General features: G+C 31.4%; 1 protein-coding gene across 1 annotated transcript; it reads left to right on the top strand.

Annotated features, from left to right (window-relative positions):
- Positions 1-2,010: 2,010 nt before the first annotated feature.
- LOC118193232 (uncharacterized) lies at positions 2,011-8,782 on the top strand. Its single transcript, XM_035364317.2, has one exon. The coding sequence runs from the start codon at positions 2,743-2,745 to the stop codon at positions 3,808-3,810; it is 1,068 nt and encodes a 355-aa protein (XP_035220208.1). The 5' UTR covers positions 2,011-2,742; the 3' UTR covers positions 3,811-8,782.
- Positions 8,783-25,102: the final 16,320 nt, after the last annotated feature.

Here is a 25,102-nt window from a genome sequence, read left to right as displayed (position 1 = left end):
AGTTATACAGCTATTTATATTACTTCAAAGTTATCTGCTATGTATCGAAAAGGTATTTCGTAATTTCAAAATTATAAATGAGTTACATATATTAGGTTTATATATAAATTTACATTAAAAATATTATGAGAGTTATAGCGTTATTTAGTATAATTACCTTTGTAGAATATGAAAGTGACATTTAATTTAATTAAAAGGGCATCGTTAACTAACTGATAAATTTTACAGTACTTGGCATATTCATTTACGAGCTTTTGTAGCTGGGGAAAAAAGCTTCCCATACTCTCTGGACTAACGCCAAGGTACGGCCCCTGGCCTGGGAAGTTGAGTGGTTGAGTCTCCCTTTCAAGGTTTTTTTAACCGTAACCTCAGGACCGATCCGAGAGGACGCCACTCCTCCCGATCGCTGTAGAGGGAAAACTTCCCTCACAGATTAAATGGCCAGAGAAGATACCGGAGTGTCCAGGCCCGATCTCAACTCCGACAGCTTCACACGTTAGACTAACTTCAAAGATTAATTCCTAGGATCGAGACACCACTCCCTCTCGCGGTGCTAGCTACAAGGACGGTATGTTTTAACCTCGAGATCGTACGTCCCTCTACACCGACCGAGAGGAGCCAATCCCTCTTTGGTCCCCACAGCTTTGGTCGCAGACCTGACAGTACCATATGGACCCTGCCGAGCCCGAACCACCACCGAATAAACGATGGCTCTAGTCCTTCCTGTGAAGACTGTTTGTTTACTCTGTAGTCCAGAGCTGTCTAAACACAAGTCTAGCCAGTGATCTGGAAGAACCCCGGGTCTCCTCCCATAAATAGCCAGCCCAGTCCATAGACTGGATCACAAGCCCAAAAACGATGCTAATTTTTTTTCGCTTCGATTTTAGAATCTTCTATTTTGGTTTTCCTAAGCACAACACAATATACACGTAATGGATAAAATATGTAAATCATATACATAAATTAAACAGATGAACGTTAGATGTTTCTTTACCAGTGGCCATTGTAATAAAGTCATTCAAAGAAGTAATAAATTTTACTTTTGATTCAAAATACGCAAATTATTCCAAAATAAAGCGCAGAATTTGCTCTTACTGTATCTTAATGCCAGTTTAGCTTTGTACTAAAACACAGTACAGATAAGGTACATTATAGAATTATAAAAACAAGTTCTTAATGTAAATTTAATACTTAGAAAAATTTAAAGCAAGAAAAATTCATATATCTTAAAAAAATAGTATAAAGCAAAATTACTAGCATTAAGTAGTAATATAATTCTAAAAATTCCATTATGAATCATTATTAGATTTTTTTATATTAAAATATCTTATAAAATATTTAAATCCTAAATTTCTAAGCTTTGTTACATATCAACCTGCAAATATTAAGAACACAGTTTCATGTTATTCATACAATCAATTACATGACAAACAGATTTTCATAGCAATCATAATTTAAAATGACTAAAAAACAGTTTACCTACCATAAAGTAACATTCATCATGCAAATATTATGATAATTAAAGAATACTCCATAATTATTTTAACTAAACTGTAAGGTTTACATTAATTTTTCTAACAGTTAATTTTTTAGTTAAAAGTTACTTTCCTATCTTCCTTAATTTCAGCTTACAACTTCCGGCCAGAACGTATTTTCAGAATCGCGTTTGAATGCAAACGAGGAGAAGAATTTAACTGTGAAGTTCTACTGACTTCGTTAGATATTAGATTAAAGAATATGATTTGAATGGAAAAGTATTAGGACTTTTGCTTTGAATTCTCCAAAGCGGGAATAGGACTTTGTTGAACCTTACTTCAACCCATATTATTACTCTCAACGCATTTTCATTAGTATTAGCGCATTTAAACTTGGCAAATCATTTTCAAGTCCTCATCACAAGAATACAATTTCTTGATATATAATTTACTTCATCTATGTTTTCTCCATCGAAATTGATGGTTTCCAGTCCTCCTGTAGTTTGCCACAAGCAAAAAGATTTGAAAGCAGCAAAATAAGATACACGTTTATGGTTGTTGTGTAACAACGGGGTTAGTAAAATATGAATGTCTAGATTTGCTTATTTGAAATCGTTTTTCGAAAACCTGTATCAGATCCGAAAGGAAATAAATAGGAAAATAACGTATTTCAGTGATAAAATTTACATACTTTGCATTTGGCATATCCCCACATGAAGGATGTTGAAATATTGTTACATTTTGGTTGATCTGTAGTGTCCTACTGGAATTACTAATAGCGATAACAGCATTAAAAGTATAAAACAAAAGAACAGAACTATTCGTTCTCTAAATATAATGCATTAGAAAAATAATTGATTTAATGTAATCAATTTCTTTCATTTTGTGATGAAACAGATGACGCATGCATAAAAAGAGTGTAGATATTTCATTACTTCAAAGAACATTCTGTTTGCTCTTATTCATTATTAAAGGAAAGCAGTGTGTATTATTTATTTTAAGCTTATATCAGCAAGTTATTCAAATCGATGTTTTATAATCCTGAGATTTACATGAGTGAGGAAATTTATGAATTTCTTTTGTAACAATTTGCTTTGATAATAAGAAACGAATGAGTTGCATGTGTGTGTATTATATTATTTGATAAACGGTAAGCTAATTAAGTACAATAGAATTTTCAAAAAAGTATACATGATGTGTATTCTATAAAAATTCATATGTAATAAGAATCCTATTTTTTGTATATTTATATTCAGTTTAAAAAAACATGGAAACCAATACAGATGAGAGACCATATGAATGTAACGTATGCAGCAAGTCCTATGCAGACAGAAGTACATTAAAGAAGCACTTGTTTATTCACACAGGTGAGAAACCATTTAAATGTGAAGTGTGCAGCAAGCCATTTCGGAATAGAAGTGCTTTAAAGAAACATGCATTTAATCATACTGGTGAGAAACCCCATAAGTGTGATTTGTGTGGCAAATCATTTGCGTGGAAAAACCACTTGGATACTCACATGCTGTTCCACACAGGAGAGAAACCTTATAAGTGCGAAATGTGCAGCAAGTCATTTGCAGTGAAAAGTGATTTAAGCACACACGTGCTTAGGCATACTGGTCAGAAACCATATGCATGTGTAATATGCAATAGGCCATTTGCTCGGAAAACTCACTTAAAAGCACACATGCTTATTCACACTGGGGAGAAACCACATGCATGTGATGTGTGTAGCAAGTCATTTGCAAACAAATATTATTTAAAGAGACATATGTTTATTCACACTCATGAGAAGATGCATATATGTGATATATGCAACAAATCATTTGCACTAGAATGCCTATTAAAAGCACACAAGCTTATTCACACAAATGTGAAAACTCATAAATGTGACACGTGTAATAAGTCCTTTTTACGGAAAAATCATTTAGTGCGGCATATGCTCATCCACAGTGGCGAGAAGCCATTTGAATGCGATATTTGTAATAAGTCTTTTGCTAATAAAAGTCATTTGTTAAGGCACAAGATGATCCATTCCGGTGAAAAACCATATCAATGCGATGCATGTAGTAAGTCTTTTGCTCGCAAAAGTTATTTAATAGATCATAAACTTATCCATTCCGGTGAAAAGCCACTGCAGTGTAATGTGTGTAGTAAGTCATTTTCGTGCAAGAGTCATTTGACTACGCATATGCGTATTCATACTGGAGAGAAACCATATAAATGTGATGTGTGTAGTAAATCATTTGTACAGAAAATTCAGCTGAAAAGACATAGTCATGTTCATACTGATGGCAAACTATTGCTTAATGCTGAGCACAGTACCACTGGGTAACGGAGTGTTTAATTTTGTATGACTAAATAATTAACTAAATGGCACAATATTCTAAATGTTATCAGTTCTGAAATATTTTTCTGAAAATGGAAAATTAGTTTTTATTAAGTAAAACACAAAGAAATGCAGTAAAGTAAAAAAAAAAAAAAAATAGGTATTGATATGTTATAAGAACCAGACTCAGAAATGTATGTATGTACATATGTGCTTATGCACATGCATACATAAACACATACATATCTATACTTCTAAATCCAGTCCTGATAACAGAAAAAGTACACATAATTTTGTGCTTCGTAATTATCTGCACTTCCCTTCCAAGAGGTTGCTGCCTCATAGGCAAATCATGTTTTTCTGAATAAAACACAGAGACATTTTCAAAATGACAATGGATTAAGATTTTCATAAAATAGAAATCATTGAACAAAATTATAAGTGCAGAAAACATTCATGACAAAAACTTATTTTCTCAAGAAATCCTTATATATTTCTCTTTCTTTTTTTTTTTAAGGGGGGGTCACTATTTTCCTCATAAAAATAATAATCTGTTTTCATTTAAAAGAAATCATAAAACTGCAAAACGCACATAAACTTGCCAGTGTGTAATGACCATTATCATGATTGTCCAAGAGCAGCTGATATACTAGTTTCGAGTTTCACTCTTACCATAGCGAATAATTCCAATTCTTCACAGAGCTTCACTGTTGTATCTTCACTTATGTCCAACAATAAATGAAAGGAAAGGTTGTTGTATACAAGATATAGCTTCCAATTTTTGACTCGCATTCTGGCACTTTGATTGCAATATTTCATACTGCATGTTCATAAATCGATTATTTAAAAACAGCCTCGTGGAATGCGGATTTTTGCATTCATTCATTATTTGACAAATTGCTGTATTTCTAAAGAAATGTAATGCTTTCTCTTTAATCAGCCAGCAGATTCCTGTGTTACATTATGACTCTTTTGAAGAGAAAAAAGAACACCTAATGAAAAACAAACGCCTATCACAAAAATGAGAATTGAGTATGGGAAATCCATGTGTACTGAAATGCTCATGTGGTGCATGTATATGCATGCGTAGATTTCCGCATAAGTATATTTTGGCTATATGATGGATCTCCTATTTTGCCGGCATTGTGAATACTTTTTGTATCCCCAAAAATTTATTCAGAAATAATCAAAATTTTGAGTTTAGACAAAGCATTAGGACATATTTGTTGTTTCTGAGATTTAATTGCATGGAAATACGTTTTTTAAGCAACAAACTTTTTTTTTTACATTTAGTAATTTTATTCTCTAATAATATGTCTGTAGTAAAATTTATGTTTATCTTTTGGAAATATAAAAAGTTTATTTTACCTAAAGTGCTCAAGTAAAATATAGACCATGGTTTCATTAATGTAAATAAAATGCTATTTAAAATGATTTATGCATTTTTGTTAGTGTCAGATATTTATCTGCTTTCTTCACATTTAAAATTAAAAATGTCGATATTTATTATTATTAAATATATTTCATTTCATTGTGTATTTTTAACCATTTTACTTGATTTTCTTCTAAAGATCATATTGCACATTAAACATTTCGGAGCTTTTTAGCATAGTTTTTCTGCTTTGTCACATGTTTTAAAACAACCAGTCAGTATAGATCACTTCGAGGGCACCATGTGAAGGGCAAAGTAAATGGTTGATGATGGGAGATTTAGGCTTATTTATTAAAAATGGAGAACTTACAATTTTCTTTTTAAAAGAAGGGAAAAACTGCGCATCTTGCTTCCCCTGGTAAAACAGGCAGAAAAATTGTTTGGAACAGTTGTTCATCTGAAACAAATGGATGTGTGATAGAAGCCTAAATCTCCTGTAGTTTGAATTTTAGAGTTAATACCTGTGGTCTCTATTGTATTTCTATTAATTTATTTAAACTCAAAAGTGATTTAACCCTCCAAGCATTATTATTATTATTTTTTTTTTTTTTTTTTCCTGAAATTTCATAGTCCCCTAAAATGTCACAAGTTGTATTTTCTTGATTATAATTCCAAAAGCACCATTTTGTACATGGGCTTATTTTTTCCCATTATACATCCAACCCGAAACTGGATTTATCAGGAACATGAAGAAATTTGCATGTGTAACAAATGAGAAAGCCATTCTTCAATATGGAATTTCATGTCCATAACACTTGGAGAGTAAACACATAGATACTTATAAAATTAAGTGAAATTCATCCTTTACTGAAGTTATAAAATGATGCATTTGACTAGCTCTCGTTTATCTCTGATATTACATTATCTTTGAAATCTTCAACTCGTAAGTAGTTTATGAACTGTTCTTAGGTGATGTGATAATAATTTTCCCTGATATTCTATTAAGTAGGTCGATGTGTACATGGAGCACAGGGCCAGTTTGCTGTGCAATGCCGAGAATTCTGCAACTCTGTGATACTTTTTTAAAGTTAAAACAGATCACTGTGCACATGGACAAAAGACTGAGAAAATAGAAAGTGTTTTAATTACGGGTGTTTGTTTGATTTTTAGTTTGTTTGATTTGTTACTGTTTTATGAAATTATGAGTATTTTGTTATGGATGTTTGTTTTGTGTAATTTTTACTGTTACATTGTATATGTGTCTTGCATTTTAAATTGATTTAATTTGTTACCTTTTTATGTAACTTTTGGCTCACCACTATTTATTAAAATGGCTACTGGGTAAAAGTATATTTATGGGTACCCCTTGGCGAAAATTGGTGGTACATGGATACTGAGTTTGTGCAGTTCTTTACTTTGGCTTAGTGTAATGGCGATTTTAACGCCAAAAATTGCTGCTACACAAAGACAAAATAACAAGTCAAAGAATTGCACAAACTCGATATCCATGTACATATTGACCTATTTTCACTTGAAAAAAATTACAGAATTGCACAAACTTAGCATTGCTCACTCCCTTGACTTTGTCTATGTACACATTGATATAGTGTCACTTAAAAAGTCAAAGGAGCACCAGTTCTGGTAAAAGTATATTTACGGAACATTCAACTACTCAGGGTACCATAAATGAAATAACAACTTGGCAATAAATGAAACAACAACTTCATGATAAAGGAAACAACATCTTCGCGATCATACAAGGGGTACCCTTCAGTCTACTCTAACCTGGCTACTTTAGGGTGGCAAAAAATTAGTCGCCAATGATTGCCGACCTTGTGGGATGATTCGGCGGATAATGCGACTGTAGTTTCCTTCACAATTTCCTGAAAATAATCGTACTGTTAGTTGCAGTCAAAAGATATTGTTAGGGATACATTATTACCTATGTTAATGATCTCAATCTCAGATCGCACAGGGGCCAAATGCATAATTTTAATGTATCTGACAGACTAAAATTTTTTTGTAATATATTAATTCTTTTTTGTTATTCTTAAGCAAAATAAATTTTTTTATCTAAATTTAAAACTTTATTTACTAAATATTTATCAAGACTTACATAAACAGTAATATTAATTATGAAAAAAATTCAAATTTTTACCTATTTTCTTTTTGAAATCTAAAGGCCTTCAAGAAATTTCTGTTGCTTTATAATTCAAACGTATTGTGCCCACCAGTGGCCAAACGGTAAAATCCGCTGAACACTGGCAGTTCGGTCCGAGCTTCAAGTCCCGGCGAACGGGCTGGCTGCATGGGCGTTTTTGTGGTTTTCCCCATGTGTAACGTGTATACGAGCCAGTTTCCCTTAAAAAGACCTCCACAGGGCATCCCTCCCTTTCCATGTAATGCCTAATGGTAGAGCACGTGTCAAACGTATTGATAGAGCTAACAAACTAAAATTAATTTTCAGAGGATTTTAATATTGAATTAACTACCTAACTTATTTTATGTTAAACTAACAACTAACAAATTGCAAAAAATTTTCAGGTAGGCTAAACCTTGAAAAAAAAAAAAAAAAAAAAAAAAAAAGAGTATTCTCTCTCTATCTATCACTATTACTTTTATTGTTTTATGTATATTTGTTTGTATATAAATAATTATAAATGTTTTAATTTCTTAAATGTAATTTTCAATTAGATAAAGTTTATAATCTTGGAGGAAAATTACTTGAAACTAACTGCATCATGAATTCTGTGTACATGTTGGTCAATTTTCATCTTTTTTTTATAAATTTTTAACTATGGGAAGACTCTTCACATGTAAATATACTCACAAACAAAGTGATTATTCTTATTGAAAAAATTTATAACTGAGAGATTTATATTTTGACAAGTAGGAATAAATTTTAATCAGTTTGTATCGTATCTTTGAATAAGATTTATATCACAGTGTTAATTAATTAGCTCCATTTCTAGATTTCTTAGGGCATTACTCATATACATTTTTGGTAATGGAAGTTATGTAAAATTGAACTCAAAGTTATTAAAATCTTGAATTTTTTCCATCTTGCTTGGTATAACAGTTAATTTTGTAATAATACTAATTAACTTATGAGAAATGTATTCACAAGCCATGTGACAGTTAACAATAATTGCACATTATATAGAGTAACTATTAATGTGATTTACTTTATATTTAAACATTGTTCTAATTCTGTACAATATGATGATTAAACTCTTTCTTATTATCCTGGAATTTCATCTATCATATTATTTACAAGAGCTTACCAGATTGTAGAACAAAAATATAGCAAAAATGTATGTTTTATTTTTGAGTAAATATGGTAGTTTACTTATTGTATGGAAGAATAATGAAATTGAGATCATGTTCTATAATCTATATTAGTTCACATAATTCTCTATTCACTCTTAGTTTGTATCACCCATCTACTTAATGTTGTCAGCTTAAAACACAAATGGTCTATTTGTATATAATGTATCTACTTAATGTAAATTTTTCATTAATTGTCATACAGTGTATTGTTAATTCCCTTGAAAAGTTTTAAACATCTAGCTTTTATCTGTCTAAATAAAAGTACAACTGGCTTAATTATATCGAAAAGCAAATGAGTCTTGTTATTTGTCAGTAAACATGCATATTATCATTACATCTTTCTTTAATAACAGCACCTGAAATACTCTTTGGGCTGTGCGATGTTGAAAGAATAGTGTCGCCTGCCTTGGAACTGTCATTTTCCTACTGTATGCTTTAGGCAATGACTTACTAGCAAAAAAACACCCCATTATCATGTTATGTGTGGAATGTCTCAAAAAATTGTATATGCTCATTAATATCTAATAATTTTCTTAATTTTTATTCCTTACAGTTTCTTCTGTACTGTAAAATAATGGATGTGTCCATATTAAGCTGTATTAAAAGATAATTTATCCGAAAGTGCTAATGGAAGTCTTGAAATGCGAGGACAATATAAGAGAAAATTTCAGAGAGATCCATTGCAACTTATAATCATTCAAGTTACAGATGATTTTGAAGCTGATAGACCTAGGGAAAATTTCATAGTTTCAGGAGGGAATGTGGCCAGCCTTATAGCTGTTGTGTCGTTTTAGTTTATGAATATAAAAAACTACTTTTATTCAAGTTTTGCTATTTATTAACATTTTCTATACTTTTTGTTGTTTAATTTATAAAACATGTTAAAAGTATTTTAAATCTAAATAAATGTATATGTAATATTCAAGTCTGAAAAGAAGAAGGAATGATCTTATAGCAATGGTGAACGGTCGTATTTTAATATGCTTTATATTTAAGAATATAATAAATAAACAAAAGAATAATTTTTGTCCAGTAACACAAGAGAAAGGGAATAAAAATGGATATGGATTAGAAGAAAAAGAGATGAAAGTCAATGGAAAAGTTAAAAGATGACTCACAAGCCTTGAAATCACCGAAAGAATTAAGTATGGTAGAAAGATGCTATTTAAGCTGGTGTCTGAGTTAGTTGAGACACAGCGTGTTCTGCTTTTCAACCACGTTGTTTCTCTTCTATTTAAGCTTGCTGTTTTACGACCATGCATAGTAATTACCGGTTTGTCTACATCGGTGATAGGGCCATGAGTTAACTATGCATTAAATATCTGTGTACAGCTTTGACTGATTATTTCACTTAGTTTTAATTTTACATTTCTGTTTAGAATTTGCCGCCGAAAGTACTGGCATAGATTTGTAAGCACCAGGAAATGCCGATTTTTCTTGAGTTGAATGATAGGGTGTTTCGCCCTCTCTGCTTGTTCTTATCGACACAGTTGGACTTAGTGAATAGTCCCAACTTTAATTTAGCTAGAATCTTGCAACTTTTAAGTTATTCTAAAGTATATTGTACTTTTCTGTGTCCTGTATTGGGCCAAAACTTTCAGTAGAGTAATATTCAATAAAATATTATGCATTTATCTAACTCATCCCTTATTCCGTAAAACATTACATTTCCAGTAACTTCTCACCATCTGAGCCATATTAGTTTTAGTTTGGAACTTTACTGTATCTCGCTTTCTGTGTATCCATCCATGACCCATTAAGGAAAATGGCGAAAATTGTAATTGGTTTATTGACAGTTGAACTATATATCAAACGCACTTTTCTTTCAGGGGGGCTAGAGATGTTTTTTTTTTACAGACGAGCAACAATAGTTGTAACCTCACTCGTGCTGCTGATCTTCCAGTTGCTAGCTGTGTGTGCCAGACATATGACCACGTAGAAAAAGCGACAGCTTTATCTGCGGGACACAAGTGTAATTTATATCAGTTTTGTAAATGAGTGCAGTTTTATACTTTGAACTAACACTATATATGAATGCTAGATATATGAGAAACACTCTGTTTCGATATTAAGATTAATGAAAGTTAATAACAACCAAAAATACGTTAGAGATACAGTTTAGTTAAGTAGTACATTCTGATACTGATCAATCATTTTAAATAATATTTATTTCCTATAGCTCAGTTGTAAATACTGAATGAAAGCACTTCTTACAAGATTTTATACATTTAGCATTTGTTATTCACGAAGCTGACTGCATTTCCAAGTGACTGCTGTACCCCCCTTTTTTAATACAGAAATAAAACGTTATTTTGCACTACAATAAAAGGAAACGTAGTTTCATAAATATGGAAATTAAGAAGTGATACGAAGGGAAGTCGTTATTATACTGAGTGCACTTTCTTTTTGTAGGATATTCTTAAAAGCTTTTTAATTCAGAAATTTGTCCCACGGTACTCATTAAAATTTATTAGCTTGGCGAAATCCGTGATGGATTTCTTTTTTGTGAGGTATAATTGCTTCAAAAAATTTTTAACCTCATTTATTTCACGTGTATTTTGAGAAATCGTTATGAACAGCCCAGTCTTTCAGCTGAAATTGGAACCCTTGAGTGCTATTGCGTATTCAATTAAACGAATGACCAAACCTATATAAAACTATAAACATTTGAAATAATATGCACAAGATACGGCTATTTATAATGATCTTGATAATAAATTGTTTACTCCGATCACTTTTATTAAATACTTGAGCTATCAGTTGCTCAGTAGATGAAGATGTGAGATACTAATTATTTTCATTCCGAATTTAATAATTAGCTGCGGAAAGGGCCTCTCTGTGCAATTTATGTCATGTTTCCGATGTGCTAATATATATGCAACCAATTCCTTTTAGGATATCCTTTAAGGAAGCATCTGTCTCTAAATCCCGATCGCTTTGAGGAATTAAAAACCTGTCCTTAATTTATACACGAAGCCTTTCATGTGCATGTTTATTCATATTCATTTAATATGTAATTCTCATGATTGTGCTGTAAACTGCACATTTTATTTGAATTTCGGAAAAGCAAAAGATTTAGTGCAAAAATATAAGAATTCCTGCCAGACATTTCTATTAACAAAGGGAATATATAAACTCACATTCATTTTAAAGTATTTACATTTAGAAATTGTGGTATTAATTTATTTAGCTATACCTGAATTTAATCTAAATTTTTCTAAAAATACGTATTAGGTCTTTAATAATGACATTAACCTGTATTTTTTATATAAATCATGGTTACGTACGTAAGGATTCCCCTCCCCAATCAAATGGAGGACATTTTAAGGGAAACTGGTTTGGATGCATATTACACACGGAGGAAGCGACGAATATTTCTATGCTGCTAACTATTTTACTGGGATTCGAACTATAGTGTTCAGGGCTAGGCTGCAAGGGAGCCGTTTACATACCTTCATCTGAAGTTTTATTTTTGAAATGCAGACTATTTCATTTTCCCCCCTTAATTTTTAAGAGAGAAAAGGAAGGAACCCAGGAATAACTTTTTTAAAACCTACTTTTCCCATTAAATCTTCCTATGGGCGGCGAAATAAGTAACTGAAATTTTACTATTTTTCCTTCTTCTAGAACCTTCCCTTCATCAAAGGTCTGCTATATTTCAGATCTTTGTTAAAATAAGTTTTTGATGTTTTTCACCCTGAATATATATAAGATGAATGCATGCAGGAAAACACATTGAAATTAACCATACAGAGTTTCATAACCTACTGAAAGTAAAGCTCATAGTCTAATTAAACTTACTAATTAAAATTGAATTAATAGTTTTACTTACGTTAGGAAAGAGGATCTGTTTTAATATATATAGAAAATGTGTTAGTTGGAAAAAGGCATAAAATCAGTATATTGAAAAATCATATTTTTTTGGACAGATTATTCAGATACTATAAGCTGTAATTTATCTTGAAGGTGTCACCGGTGAAGTGCGGAATGACGGTTTTCAGACTGAATTACACTGAATAACAGACTTTTCTTCTGTTGCACGAATTAAAATATATAAATTTGTCAATAATTATATCCTTCAATCCGAATTCAAAAACTACCACTTGGAAATTTTTTATTACAATCACGTCAAACCTCTTTCAGTATAATTTGGAGCAGCGTGAAAAGATAATAAATATTTAAAAACCTCACATTCAAATTAAGTTTGTTTCTTAGAAAGTATTAAATTACAAATGATAAATTGTATTGACCTATTTTTAGCCCAGAAGGGTTAGTATTTTTTTTTTTTTTTTTTTTTCGCATTTTGCGTCGATTCGTTATAAACGGCGAATCACTTTTCAAATAGTTGGCCACTAAATATTATCGTTTTGTGTTATATTAATAACACAAAACGATAATATTTAATAATAAAGTTAAATAATGAAGAATTTGCATGAATGTATGTATGTTTCTCGCATTGTGATAGAACAACGGTACCTAGAACCATCAAATTTTGAATAACGTAATCTTCTACCGAATATGGGCACCTGGGAGCCCTAATTTTGAATTTGTTTATTATCGATTTCATATTTTGTAATATTTTAACGAATTTTTGATGAACAAACTCGACGATTTCAAAGTGAGTAATGGCAACACTAAGAAAATAAAAACAATTTTATCTCCAGTGCGCGAGACTGTATCGGAAATTCTAAAGATATGCTGATTTTAAAATTATTTTGCTGTTGAAATGAATTTTATGGTTTATGTGCAAATAACATGATATTTAATTAATAAAGGTATCACACAAAATATTAAAAAGAGTCCCTTTGGGCGTAGTGTAAAATCTGAAAACTTTCAGATTTTTTTTTTTTTTTTTTTCTTATAACAAGAAGTTAGTGAAATAAGAAGATTCTTGTTCAGTGAGTCTTTAAGAAGTAGGTAGTTCTTTAACTCGTTCAGCAATGAAATTTCTATCATTCCAAGCAATCAAAAGAAACAAACATTCCGAAAGAGAAGGCATTCAAACAATTACTGTACAATTTTTAAAGATTTTAAATTTAATTTAAACTTTATCATACATATTACAAAGGAGAAATGGTAAAAGAATTTCGCATAAATCCGAGTGAAGTTCAGAAATCTTCCTATTTCGCTTCTAAAAAAATTTAATTCTGTATTTTACTTCTGAAAAAAAAAAAAAAAAAAAAAAAAGAAAGAAATTGTGTCATAATCTATTAAAATTTACATACCATTTTTAACTAGATAATTTTCGGATTTATTTCAAAAACATTTCAGTTTTTATTTAAAAGTTTTGGAGATAAATATATGTATTTTAACGACTAGCACATATCATGAACGAAGTAATAATTTTATAATTAGAGTAAAATGAATTGAGATAGTGATGTCAAATTTAAGCATTGTAATTAATAAATTTTTAAGAGCTGTAATTGAGAAAAATGATATCAACAAATTTTAAAGGACAGGTTCTCCCCCCTCCCCCGATAATAGACTTCACTTAGCTTTCAGATGATCGAAAAACTTGAAGCAAGTGTTTGTTTCTTTCCATAAGACTAAAAATTCTTTCCTAAAAAAGCGAAAGCAATTTTAAATAAATACTTAAGTTTTCAGGCAGACACAAAGTTCATTATGATTTGCAATAATATCCCTAAATGAATTAGATTGTTTAATTTCTTCATCTTTTCAAGTAAAAGAAACTTACCCAAGATAATTAAAATAGAATACTGCCAACAATTTTACAGTTTAAAATCATCGACTTTTCAGTTATGTAGTTTTAGAAATTATTAAAAGCATTAATATAAGTTCACAAAATAATTATTCTGATGAAACGCGTTCTTTTTCGAACATAATAAAACTCTTAAATGCATGGAATGGCTGACACGCCTTCGAGTACGGATGTTCGAGATTTTTTTATTACTGGGTTCCTTGTCGGCCAAATATATATTTAGTATAACACTAAATAAGGGAATTTTATTACAAGTTCTTCGAGGTATTATTATTTTCGGTTTCTATAAAATTATATCCGTGATAAAATAATGGTTGTGGTCATCATTTTATGTGGACTTCCGAATAATTATTTTGCTCAAACTGTTATGTTATACCCCGAATGACATTTATACCAAAATAATAGTCTTTATAATTTTTTTAGTGCTGAAGACAATATCACGACATTTTGTCAAAGACTGCGTATTATTACGACATGTTAAGAAAAACATGGTAGCATAAAATAATTCTTAATTTAGAAGTTAAATAGAAAAAATCAGTGTTATATTTGCAAATTTTCATAGGACTAGTTTCGATTGTATTACCGAACCATCACTTTCAGCTGCAGAAGTACAAATGCACAAGATAAGATATAGTAAAAAAATAAGATAAGAATGGATAGACTAATTTCCCCATCTATTGATGAAATAAGAAAACTAAAGCACAATTTTTTTAAAGCCTGAAGGTAAAGATGAATTGAAGTTAGAGTCGTTAACTAAAACAGAAAGTTTTGAATGTGAAACGCCTCTGAAAATCTAATTCTGTTATGTGTGTCGATAGTGCTCTGCATTTTCATCTTAAGGCCCGTCCACACGAGTACGCTCGCGACGCAGTTGACGCAACTTTTTTGACGCCGGCGTAAATTCGCTTGACGCAGAAGACGTAAAACTGAGTTCGCCTCTGTTCAGCTTTTCGCCCGCGACGCGCGCCTATAGCCAATAGCCGACCGAGTTCTTATCACGTGTCATAATCAGAAAACCTTCTTGCTTACCCGTTTCAATATGGCGTCAGAACCACACAGAGATGAGTTTTTGTTTAGAAATATCATAACTATATACAGCAATAAAATAATCAGCATTGTTCACACCAGCATTTCTCAAACCGTATATATTGGTATAAATTTAAAATTCACATTAAAGGGGAAAACTGTATATTTATAAAGCAATGATCCGACTAGTATATCCATATGCTTCACCTATTTATAACACCGTAAGTAATAGGAACCTAAATAAATTACAATTTCTACGAAATCAAAGTTTCTGCCTTACAAAATTCTCCTTAATTATTACAAATATTGGCTATATCATGTGTAATAAAAAGGCTCTATAAATATCCCAATATTAAATACACCAAAAGCTAACTTCAGCAATATAACACTTTCTAAAATAAAGCAGTTGACTGTGAAAGAGTATTCAATAAAATACAATTACGAAATTTTGGAGGAAAATTACGACTTGCGCATACAGCAATCATTTATTGAAATTTAATTAAAGTAATATTTTAATTTAATTAAAATAAGAACAGCCAGTTTGAATTAAACATTAATAAGTAATCAAAGGTTACACAATTGAAAACTAAGCTAGAAATTGTCTCAGTAATTTAGCGGCGAGTCAATACAAAGTATCGACGGCGAGAAACGCACAAGCCAAGATAGTAAAAACAAAGAACGTCTATGTAAAGAAGGAAAGGCTCCATAGACGTAATATAAACCAGTTTGTCTTCTACTGTCTGTCTATGAGAAGATTTAAAAACCACCCGCCAAGCAACGGGCTAGTATATTTCAAATAAGGGAGAACCAGGGGTTGCCAGTTCATCTTTAAATACGCCTGGATGGCAAACTGGAAAGTAAATCTTTAAGATACCCCTACGGAAAATGGGTCAAGGCTCGTTTCTACGGCAGCAGATAGCTGCAGACTAAATGGCGAGAGCTTTTATCATAGAGAGTTCTTATCATAGACAGACTGTACGCCGCTAGAAAGAAGAGGTTAAATTTGCCAAGGGATTTGGCGACGAAACCTATTGGCGAGAATTTTCCCTTCTGTGATATCGGACCTGGCTGACATTTTCCTCCTCCGCGACGTGTACAGGAAATTGAGGACCACGGGTTAAACGTTTCCTCCTTGAAGTTTGGCTTCCTCGTATTTGGAATGGCCAAAGAAAAATCGCAGCGCCATCTAGTAATCACAACACATTTAGATACTCTCCTTCTATGCAGTTTCACTTCCTTCGTTATACGCCGTGATTCCATCTCAAGCGTTTTCTGTGGTTCTCTTTATGTGTAACGCAAATATGAGCCAATTTCTCTTCGAAAATCTTCCACGAAGGCATCCCTTTCTCCTAGGCAGGTAGCCCTCTAGTACCCTGCCATATTAAAATAATAATAAAAAAAAAAACACTAAATTAATCAAATGCTCTCTTTGTCTGCGTAAATACGTATATTTTACTCAGAGAGAGAGACTGCTTTCTCCGAAAATGGATTAATTTTTAAGCACGGAAACTGAAATCGTCTTCCCAAGATGACTGCTTTCCCAGAAACCGAAATCATCTCATCTCCAAATGTAGACGGTCATTTTAGAGAGAGTTATGTGTTAGAGTTATGTATTTTATTAAGAAATAAAGTATGCTTTTAGTTTTCTAATTTTCTGGTTAGCATTTTAAGGCTCCCAGAAACAAAGTAGAGCTGAAATTTAATTTGAGCGGGGTTTTCATTTATTAACTCTGAAGATGAATTATGAATGTGAAAAATATTTGTATGAATTTTCATATTTTGTTTGCACTTCGAAGAAAGTGTATCATTTTCAGTTAATCACACCAAGGCAAGATAAAGTCTGTTGATAACAAGATCATGCCCCAAAATTTCCTATACAAAGAACTTGAGGAGCAGTTTTTATCATCTACACGTCTTCGCTCATAGTCGATTCCCAGAATGTTGCTATTACGCAAAACTTAAATTTCAGATGTAATCAGTTTGATACTTTTTAACAAACTAAGCGATTTAAGATCAATAAAAACCTTTATAATTTAATTTTTTATAATGCGTCTGATTGACACAAATCTGATAATCAGATAGTTTATAATTGTCTGATTGATATATATTTATTTATAATATATTCAATAACTGTGCTTTATGAATATTGGCAGCTTTATTTTAGCTAACGATTAGACGTACGTTACGCAATAGGTTCGGAATCTTTTGTATACTCGTTTAAATTTTTTTTATTTATAATATTTCAAATATCTTTATCTTTTATTTATCAGAAATTTTTAAAAGCGAGCTCTTTCTCAAGCTGTTTCAAATTGAATTTTTCTTCTTTCTTTGTAATTTTTGTTCATCGCATTTTATTTAAATAAGGTTCATAGTTTAAATAAATAAATAATCATAAAAGAAATCGCAGCGTAATGCACATCATAAGGCTAACAAAATATTATCACATAAATGTTGAATATTATTAAAAAAGTAACTTTTGTTGAAAGGATTTAAACGTGACTTCCCAACGTTCGTTTCATCTATTTTTAGAAAAGAGGCTCTTGCTTTGTTTAAGCAATGACTCACTGAATAGAAAAAGATAACTAGGACTTTACGCATTATACAGCAGTTACATTTCCGTTTCCATTATCGGCTGCATATTTGTGTAACATTGTGGATGCATTAACAAACTGAAAAATTTGTTTAAAATATAATAAAATTTTTGCAACATTTCATAGTGTTTTTACACTTTTGTAATGTTTAACTGTATTATCTTTTACGTAATTCAAGTGGAAAGGTAAAAAATCAAAAACTCGTATAAATGCAATAAAAACCTTGAAAGGGAAACAAATGAGGAGAGTAAATAGACATTAGACTATCTTATAATTAGTGTGGTAATATATTACCGAATGCTTTGTAAATATTTCATAAAAGATTCATAAAATTAAAAAGTATATTTAATGGTACACAATTTTTTTTTCACAAATTAATTTCAAAAGCCCATAACTTAATTACGTAGGTATATAAATACATTCACCATCAGCAGAAAATAAGAAACATATCAGGCGAGGAATTTCTTTGCTTCAAAGCTAAAGCACAGTTCTTATAAATATCATTCCTTTCTACATTCAGCATGTACACCACTGAATATTTTTCCAAGAAAGAATATCTCTCTTAACTCTTCTATTACGTGCTTGTTACTTACTTCTTCCATCAATTTGAATATGATATTACAGAGGTTTTTCGCACATTTTGTTTAGACAACTTTTCTATCAAAAAAATCTGAGGTGTACACCACATGACTTCCTTGTACGGAATATTAAATTATACGCCTTTTGTCTTGCATTTCGTTTAAACTTATTCGATTGAATTAAATCTACTTCGCCGACAGCGCATAAACCACAATAGAATAAATGCGTTCTTTAAAATTCACTCGATTTGTTTACCATAGCGACACTCTAGGGCTAGGTTCACTTAATAGTATTATATTTCGTTCATATTATAACTCAGAATGCACAAAATTTATATCCTTTTTAAAGAATTATCCAATCGTTGCCACATGTTCTATTCAAATACTGTAATAAAGCTAGACCGATGTATAAAAGAATTTAAGCAAACAAAACAAAAAAGACACAGTTTTTCACAGACGATTGAGTATTTCTCATTCAATTAATTCAGTTCTCACTTCACGACAGGGCAAAAATACATAAAAACTCAAAATATCTGTATTCAAAATTACGAAGTAAATCTTAAACACTTATTTCCTCGAAAAAATTCCAGAAAGGATTAAGCATGATTTAATTGGCAATAATAAATGAAGGCGTTATTTTTGTTGTTGCGAAGCTACGTATTCGCAACAAATCCACTACTCTGCTCTTTCAAATGTAAACAAGCAATGGCCGCCATCAAGAAAAATTATTAGGCTTAGCGGCATTTAAACAACTTTAAAATTGTTGATAATTCTAAAAGTATTGCATACAGATTTACTAAAGGGATAAGAACCTTAACCGGAAGATAAAAACAACATAATTCAATCATTTTTAAAGCAAAAAATGTACAATTTACAAAAATATAAGAGCAAAGAAACTGAGATCGCAGAGCCGGGTAACAGAGTGGATATATATATAAATATATTCATATACGTTTGGTGCGGCCGATTGCAACCAAAATACGAGGTGCACATCTACATGTTATAGCATTCTTATATACAAAATTTCAACGTTCTGAGGCTACTCGTTTTTGAGTTATGCAAGATACGTACGTACGTACGTACATACGTTCGTACAGACGCCACGAAAAATTCTCTTCAGAATTCATTTTAAAGTAGTTTTATAATTTTTTTGGAGGAAACGAGTCTTTTATTCTGTCCTTACGTACAGATATCACGCAAAAACATCGTTAAATTGCATTCGATAGCGGTCAAAATGGTTATTTTCGTTGAAATATGCTGCCTGAAACTTTTCGCTATTACAATACTTCCTTTTTACTTCGTACAAGGAAGTAAAAAGGAGAAAAAAGTCAAAGTTTGGGTTCAAGGAGAAAAAGTTTTTCAAATTACATATCCAGGGAAAAACGAAAGGCTTCTAATGTTGAAAAGATAGAGCTTTAAAGTTAAAAGAAAATCTAGAAAGTCAAAGGACGGTTGCATAATTAATAAAATACCCAGTGTTAACTGTAAATAAAGTGATTAATGATGTTTTGAATCTTGAAAAGGCGAAAAGACGTAATGTGCATCGTTTTACTCCACAACAAATCGCCGAAGGCAGAACGCGCTGCAGAATTCTATGTGAGAAATTCTATATTCGAACTATATGAATTCTATATTCGGACACAAGTGGAAAAATGCTGATGATGAATCTTGGATATATTTAAATGACCGCAATAAAAAGAGATCCACTTATTTCCATCAAAAATAAGAAACAATCTTAGAACGTGGTTCTAAAAATCAAAGAAAGTTTTACAAAGGGATTTATGATTGTTGCTGATTTTTAGTATAATGACAAATAAAAATTACAAGAGAGTGCAGAAAACTATTAAGACGAACTCCACATATTATCAAGAACATATTTTATACCCAATTTTCATATATAAAATACGTTCTCTTTCCCCACAGTGTCATCAATCAGTAGAACTGCCAACTGCATCAATACAAGGCAAGCAGCCGCACTTCAAAATCCACTGCCATTTTCCTGGAAAAAATGTAACAAGAAAGGTGTAACAAGGCCATCTTCACTCATATCCGTACTAAATCTCCTGATGTATCATCATCACGAATTTTTGCGCCTGGGGACTTTTAAAAAGCAAGGTGTCCAAATGTCGACTTACAATCCTCCTTGAAGTTGAAAAGCTGTTCAAAAGAAATGGGATAAAATAACCTCTTTCGACACTAAAAAAAGTTTTATTGTCTTGGGGAGAAATTACAGTGTAAAAAGATAGTAAAGAATAAGGTTTATCAAAAGGAACATTTAAAACACAAAAATTTTAGGTAATTTTCTTGTAAATACAATGAAAATCCTCTAAAAAATCTGTGAACAACCTTTTTATCTATATTTACTACCTGTGAAAGTATAGTAAGAGGAACTTTAGATGCAAAGATTACCTTTAAGTAATACAAGCAAAATATATATTCGGTTGACACGTTGAACGCATAGTAAATAATCCATTGGTATTCCAAAATATCAAAAGTTTAAAATAAAATATTGAAAATAGAGACATTTAGAAACAGAGATTATTTACAAGACCATCGAAAAAAAACCGTTGTGTTAAAACGCGATGCTTGAATACATAAGATCAATATTATACCAGTTAAATATTTGGGTATGTACAAAATGAAATGATTGTCATGCGAATCTACAATAAATTTTAAAGAAATGTAACCTGTTTTGCATTTTATGACCTTAACTATGAATTTCTGTATGAGTTTTGTTACGTGTATTTTTAAGTTATTTAAACTAATAATATAAAGGAAGGCTTATTAAGTTTGTAAAATTCTAAGCATAAAAAAGTATTCAATGAATTATTACGCCTGTTCTCAGTTATTAAAAATTCTATTTTATAATGATCATGCTTTGTTTAACACAGTGAAAGAAAATTATTATTTTTTCATATTTTGGCCGGCGATCCTTAAGATCAACTTTTAAGAGTACTACTTAAGGGCTTAACCCTTTCGTCGTCCTCTCCTGTGATCGAAAATCCCCCCCCCCCCAGCGGCCGTCTGTTTTTCGTAGCGTGTAATATTGTTTTCTCTGTACATCATAACTTTCCAAACATGACTTTCGTAGTGGATGAATGTCAATGAATATTAAGTGAAATTACAAGGAAATAAAGCATAATGGAAAAAATAATAATATCTCTGCTTATTTCTAACAGCAGGATAATTTGATAAGGCGGTCTGATCCAGGCGGTCCACTCCTCCCATTTTGTTGTTGTAATCTTTTACAATTATTGTTTTTTTTTTTTTTTTTTTTTTTTTTTACAGTTCTTTTTCGTGTTCCAACGTCAATCATCGAGTTATTATGAACTGTACTCATCAAACGTATATCATTCTTGTCTTTCCAATTCCCAACCTCATTTTTTCTCTTTTTCTGCTGAGTAGACGTTGAAGCCATCTCACACTATCTTGTATCTTATGTAAAATGGCGCGAATATTCATAAAACACGGGGCACATTCAATTTGAAATAGAATGTCTGATTAGTGCTACCCTCTAGGAGGTATTAGAACAAACAAAAATAAAAACTCAAACAAGTAAACATTTAGAAAGCGTTTAAAAGTTTTAAAATGTAGAAGAACGCTTGAGAGGCGTTACGGCCGCCCTGCGGAAGTTTCACTTGAACGCGCTAGACGCGTTACGGACGACGAAGAGGTTAAATATTGTTAAAATAACAAGTTATAATCAAATACTATCTTCCCCATAAAACAGTAAAATAGCGCATGTGCTTCGTTTTCCTTATTACGTATTTTGCCCTGAGGCACTACGCGGGACGTCAGGAATGCCCCGTGGAGGGCTTAATAAGAGAAGCTGGCTCATATCCATGTTACACATGGGGTAAGCCACGAAAATGCCCTTGCAACCAGCCCGTTCGCTAGAACTCGATACCTGGACCCGAACTACAACTGTTTCAGCGGCTTTAAGCGCTCGGTCGCTGGTGGGCCAATGTGCTTCGTTTGCCTAGTGTTTCTAGTCCACAGGATACAAAGTAGTCGAAAAAAAGATATGTGGAGACATTTCTTAAAGAAATATTATAAAAGTATTTATATTTTACCTTTTGCATCAGTTTAATTTTCCCTTCTATATAAGCAGAGCAATCATATTAAAAGTAACTACAACATTAACACGTTTTTATTTTTTAAAATTATTGTACGTATTTCTGAAGTGTAACTTTAACTTCATATTTGAAATTACACTTCACTGAACTTAAGAATTCAAGATAAATGCATATTTTATACTTTCATATAGGATTAAATTTAGGTTCTTCTGAAAGAGGATTTAGAACTGATTCTGTGTTGTATAAATCAGCAAATTATTTGAGAACCTTTTTTCTTTTTTAATGCACGCTCTTCCATTTTATTAGTTCAAAGTGCCTTTGTCCGCCAGGGATTATTGTTTTTGTTTTGCGTCGAATCACTCTGAATGTCCATTTCACGTTTCAGACAGTTACCACTAAATATTATCGCCCTGTATTATATTTGAAGAAATTAAATAATGAAGAACCTGCATAAATGTATATATATTTCTCGCATCGTGATAAAACAACGGTACCTAGAGCTATCCAATTTTGAATGACGTAATCCTACTGCGGATATGGGCATCTGAAAGCCCAAATTTGAAATTTGTCTTATTATCGATTTCATATTTTGTAAAACATTAACGAATTTTTGAGTGACAAACTGAACGATTTTAAAGCGAGCAATGGCAACACTCTACGGTGGGAAAAAAACTGTGTATAGGAACTGTGTATAAGAAATTCTAAAGATATGCTCATTTTAAAATTATTTTGCGACATTGCTGTTGAACTGAATTTTATGGTTTAAGTGCAAAGAAGATAATATTTAATAAATAAAGGCAACGTACAAGACGTTAAAAAAACGCCCCTTTGGACGTAATATAAAATCTGAAACCTTTCAGATTTTTTATTTTTTATTCAGATTTTTTATTTTATTTCAGATTTTTTATTTTATTTATCATTAGGCTTATTTATCTTTTAAGTTATCTGAAATAGCACTAGTTGACATCTATTTGGAAAATTAGCATTTTATTATACGTCTTCTTTGTTGTTATTAGTAATTATTTTATGCTTTTACTACTAATTTTGTATATTTTTCCCTAACCCATACATTGGATTTAAAATTTATTTCTTAATATTTATGTGAATTTAAATTGCATTCTTAAATACATTTCTATTTCATTGTGCCTGAGTATTAATTTGTTAACTTCGTATTAATACTTATATTTCATTATGACCCCGTATTATTTTAGATAATAATTCTGTATTTTCCTTCTCCGTCAATATCATAGACTATTCCGGTGCAGTGTACTCCGTTGCATACTGACTAGGATAAAACTCAGCTTATTTATCACGGCCAAAAAACGTTAAGATATTTTTAGAAAGACAAAAAAGAATATAAGCTTGTATGTAGGTAATTAGAGTTTTCGGCGTATTTTGGGCAATCTGGTGATATTTCACAACACAGGCAGGTTTATACTATTTTAACCTGCGTGTTATTATAAATTCCAAAATTATATTATAACTTGAGTGTGTTACAATATATTTTTGGAAATTCTGATATTAACGCATACAGGATTAATTGACTTTTTCAGGACAGTGAATTTTATGGCAGCGGTATTGAAATCGTATTTTCAGCTGAACGTAAACGGCGTTATATTCTGCTAGCTATGATAGATACCAACGGTACTTTTTTGATAAAATGCAACTACTGAAATTTTTAAAGCAACGAAAATTTTAGAAATGTACCTTCTTAATGATCAAATATATATAAGGGAAAACAAAAACTTAGGTGTAAAAGGCTCAGATTTTATGTTGCACCTAAAGGGGAATTTTTGTAACGGTTTGTGTGTTACCTTTATTAATTAAATACCATGTTCTTTGCATATAAACCATAAAATTGAATTCAACAACAATATCACAAAATATTTATAAAAAGCATATTTTTAGAATTTCCGATATACAGTCTCTCGCTCTGGAGATTTTTTTCTTTTTTTTCCCCGTACAGTGTTGCCATTGCTTGCTTTGAAATCGTTAAGTCTGCTAATCAAAAATTCGTTAAAGTTTTACAAAATATGAAATAGATAAAATAAATTCCAAATGCCCATGTTCGAATGGAGGACTACGTTACTCAAAATTTGACGTCTCTAGGTACCGTTGTTTTTTCACAATGCGAGAAATTTACACACAGTATTTAATTTACACATTACTCATGCATATTCTTCATTATTTAATTTCTTTAAACATGATGCAGGGCTCTAATATTTGGTAGCAACAATTTGAAAAGTGAAATGCCAAAACTAAATTAATAGCCCTTCTGGGCAAATTGCTCTTTTAGGCTTTAAAAAAAAAAAAAAAAAAAAAAAAAAAAAAAAAAAAAAAACCACTTTTCTTAATTGGAAATTTGATTATTGTGTCTACAATAAAAATGAGTTACGACAATTTTCGTGAACATTAAGCGATTATGAATGCTTAAAAATATTGTGCCCTCGTAAGAAATACGCGCTCAAGATCTTCCGAAATAGTCCCTGGTAATTTTTCCTACTTTTCAGAGAGATGAAACCCGTCTCCGAACTGTTGATAATGCTCTCCTAAGCGATGCACAGCAAAAACATGCATTCTTTTCAGTTCCTCCCAGCACCAAATGG

Source organism: Stegodyphus dumicola, chromosome 5, assembly GCF_044657685.1.
Source record: "Stegodyphus dumicola isolate Sdum_Otavi_A_Nest chromosome 5, ASM4465768v1".
Lineage (NCBI taxonomy): Eukaryota > Metazoa > Arthropoda > Arachnida > Araneae > Eresidae > Stegodyphus > Stegodyphus dumicola.
The sequence above is the reverse complement of the archived record's forward strand: the minus strand, read 5'-3'. Positions and strand labels throughout refer to the sequence as shown.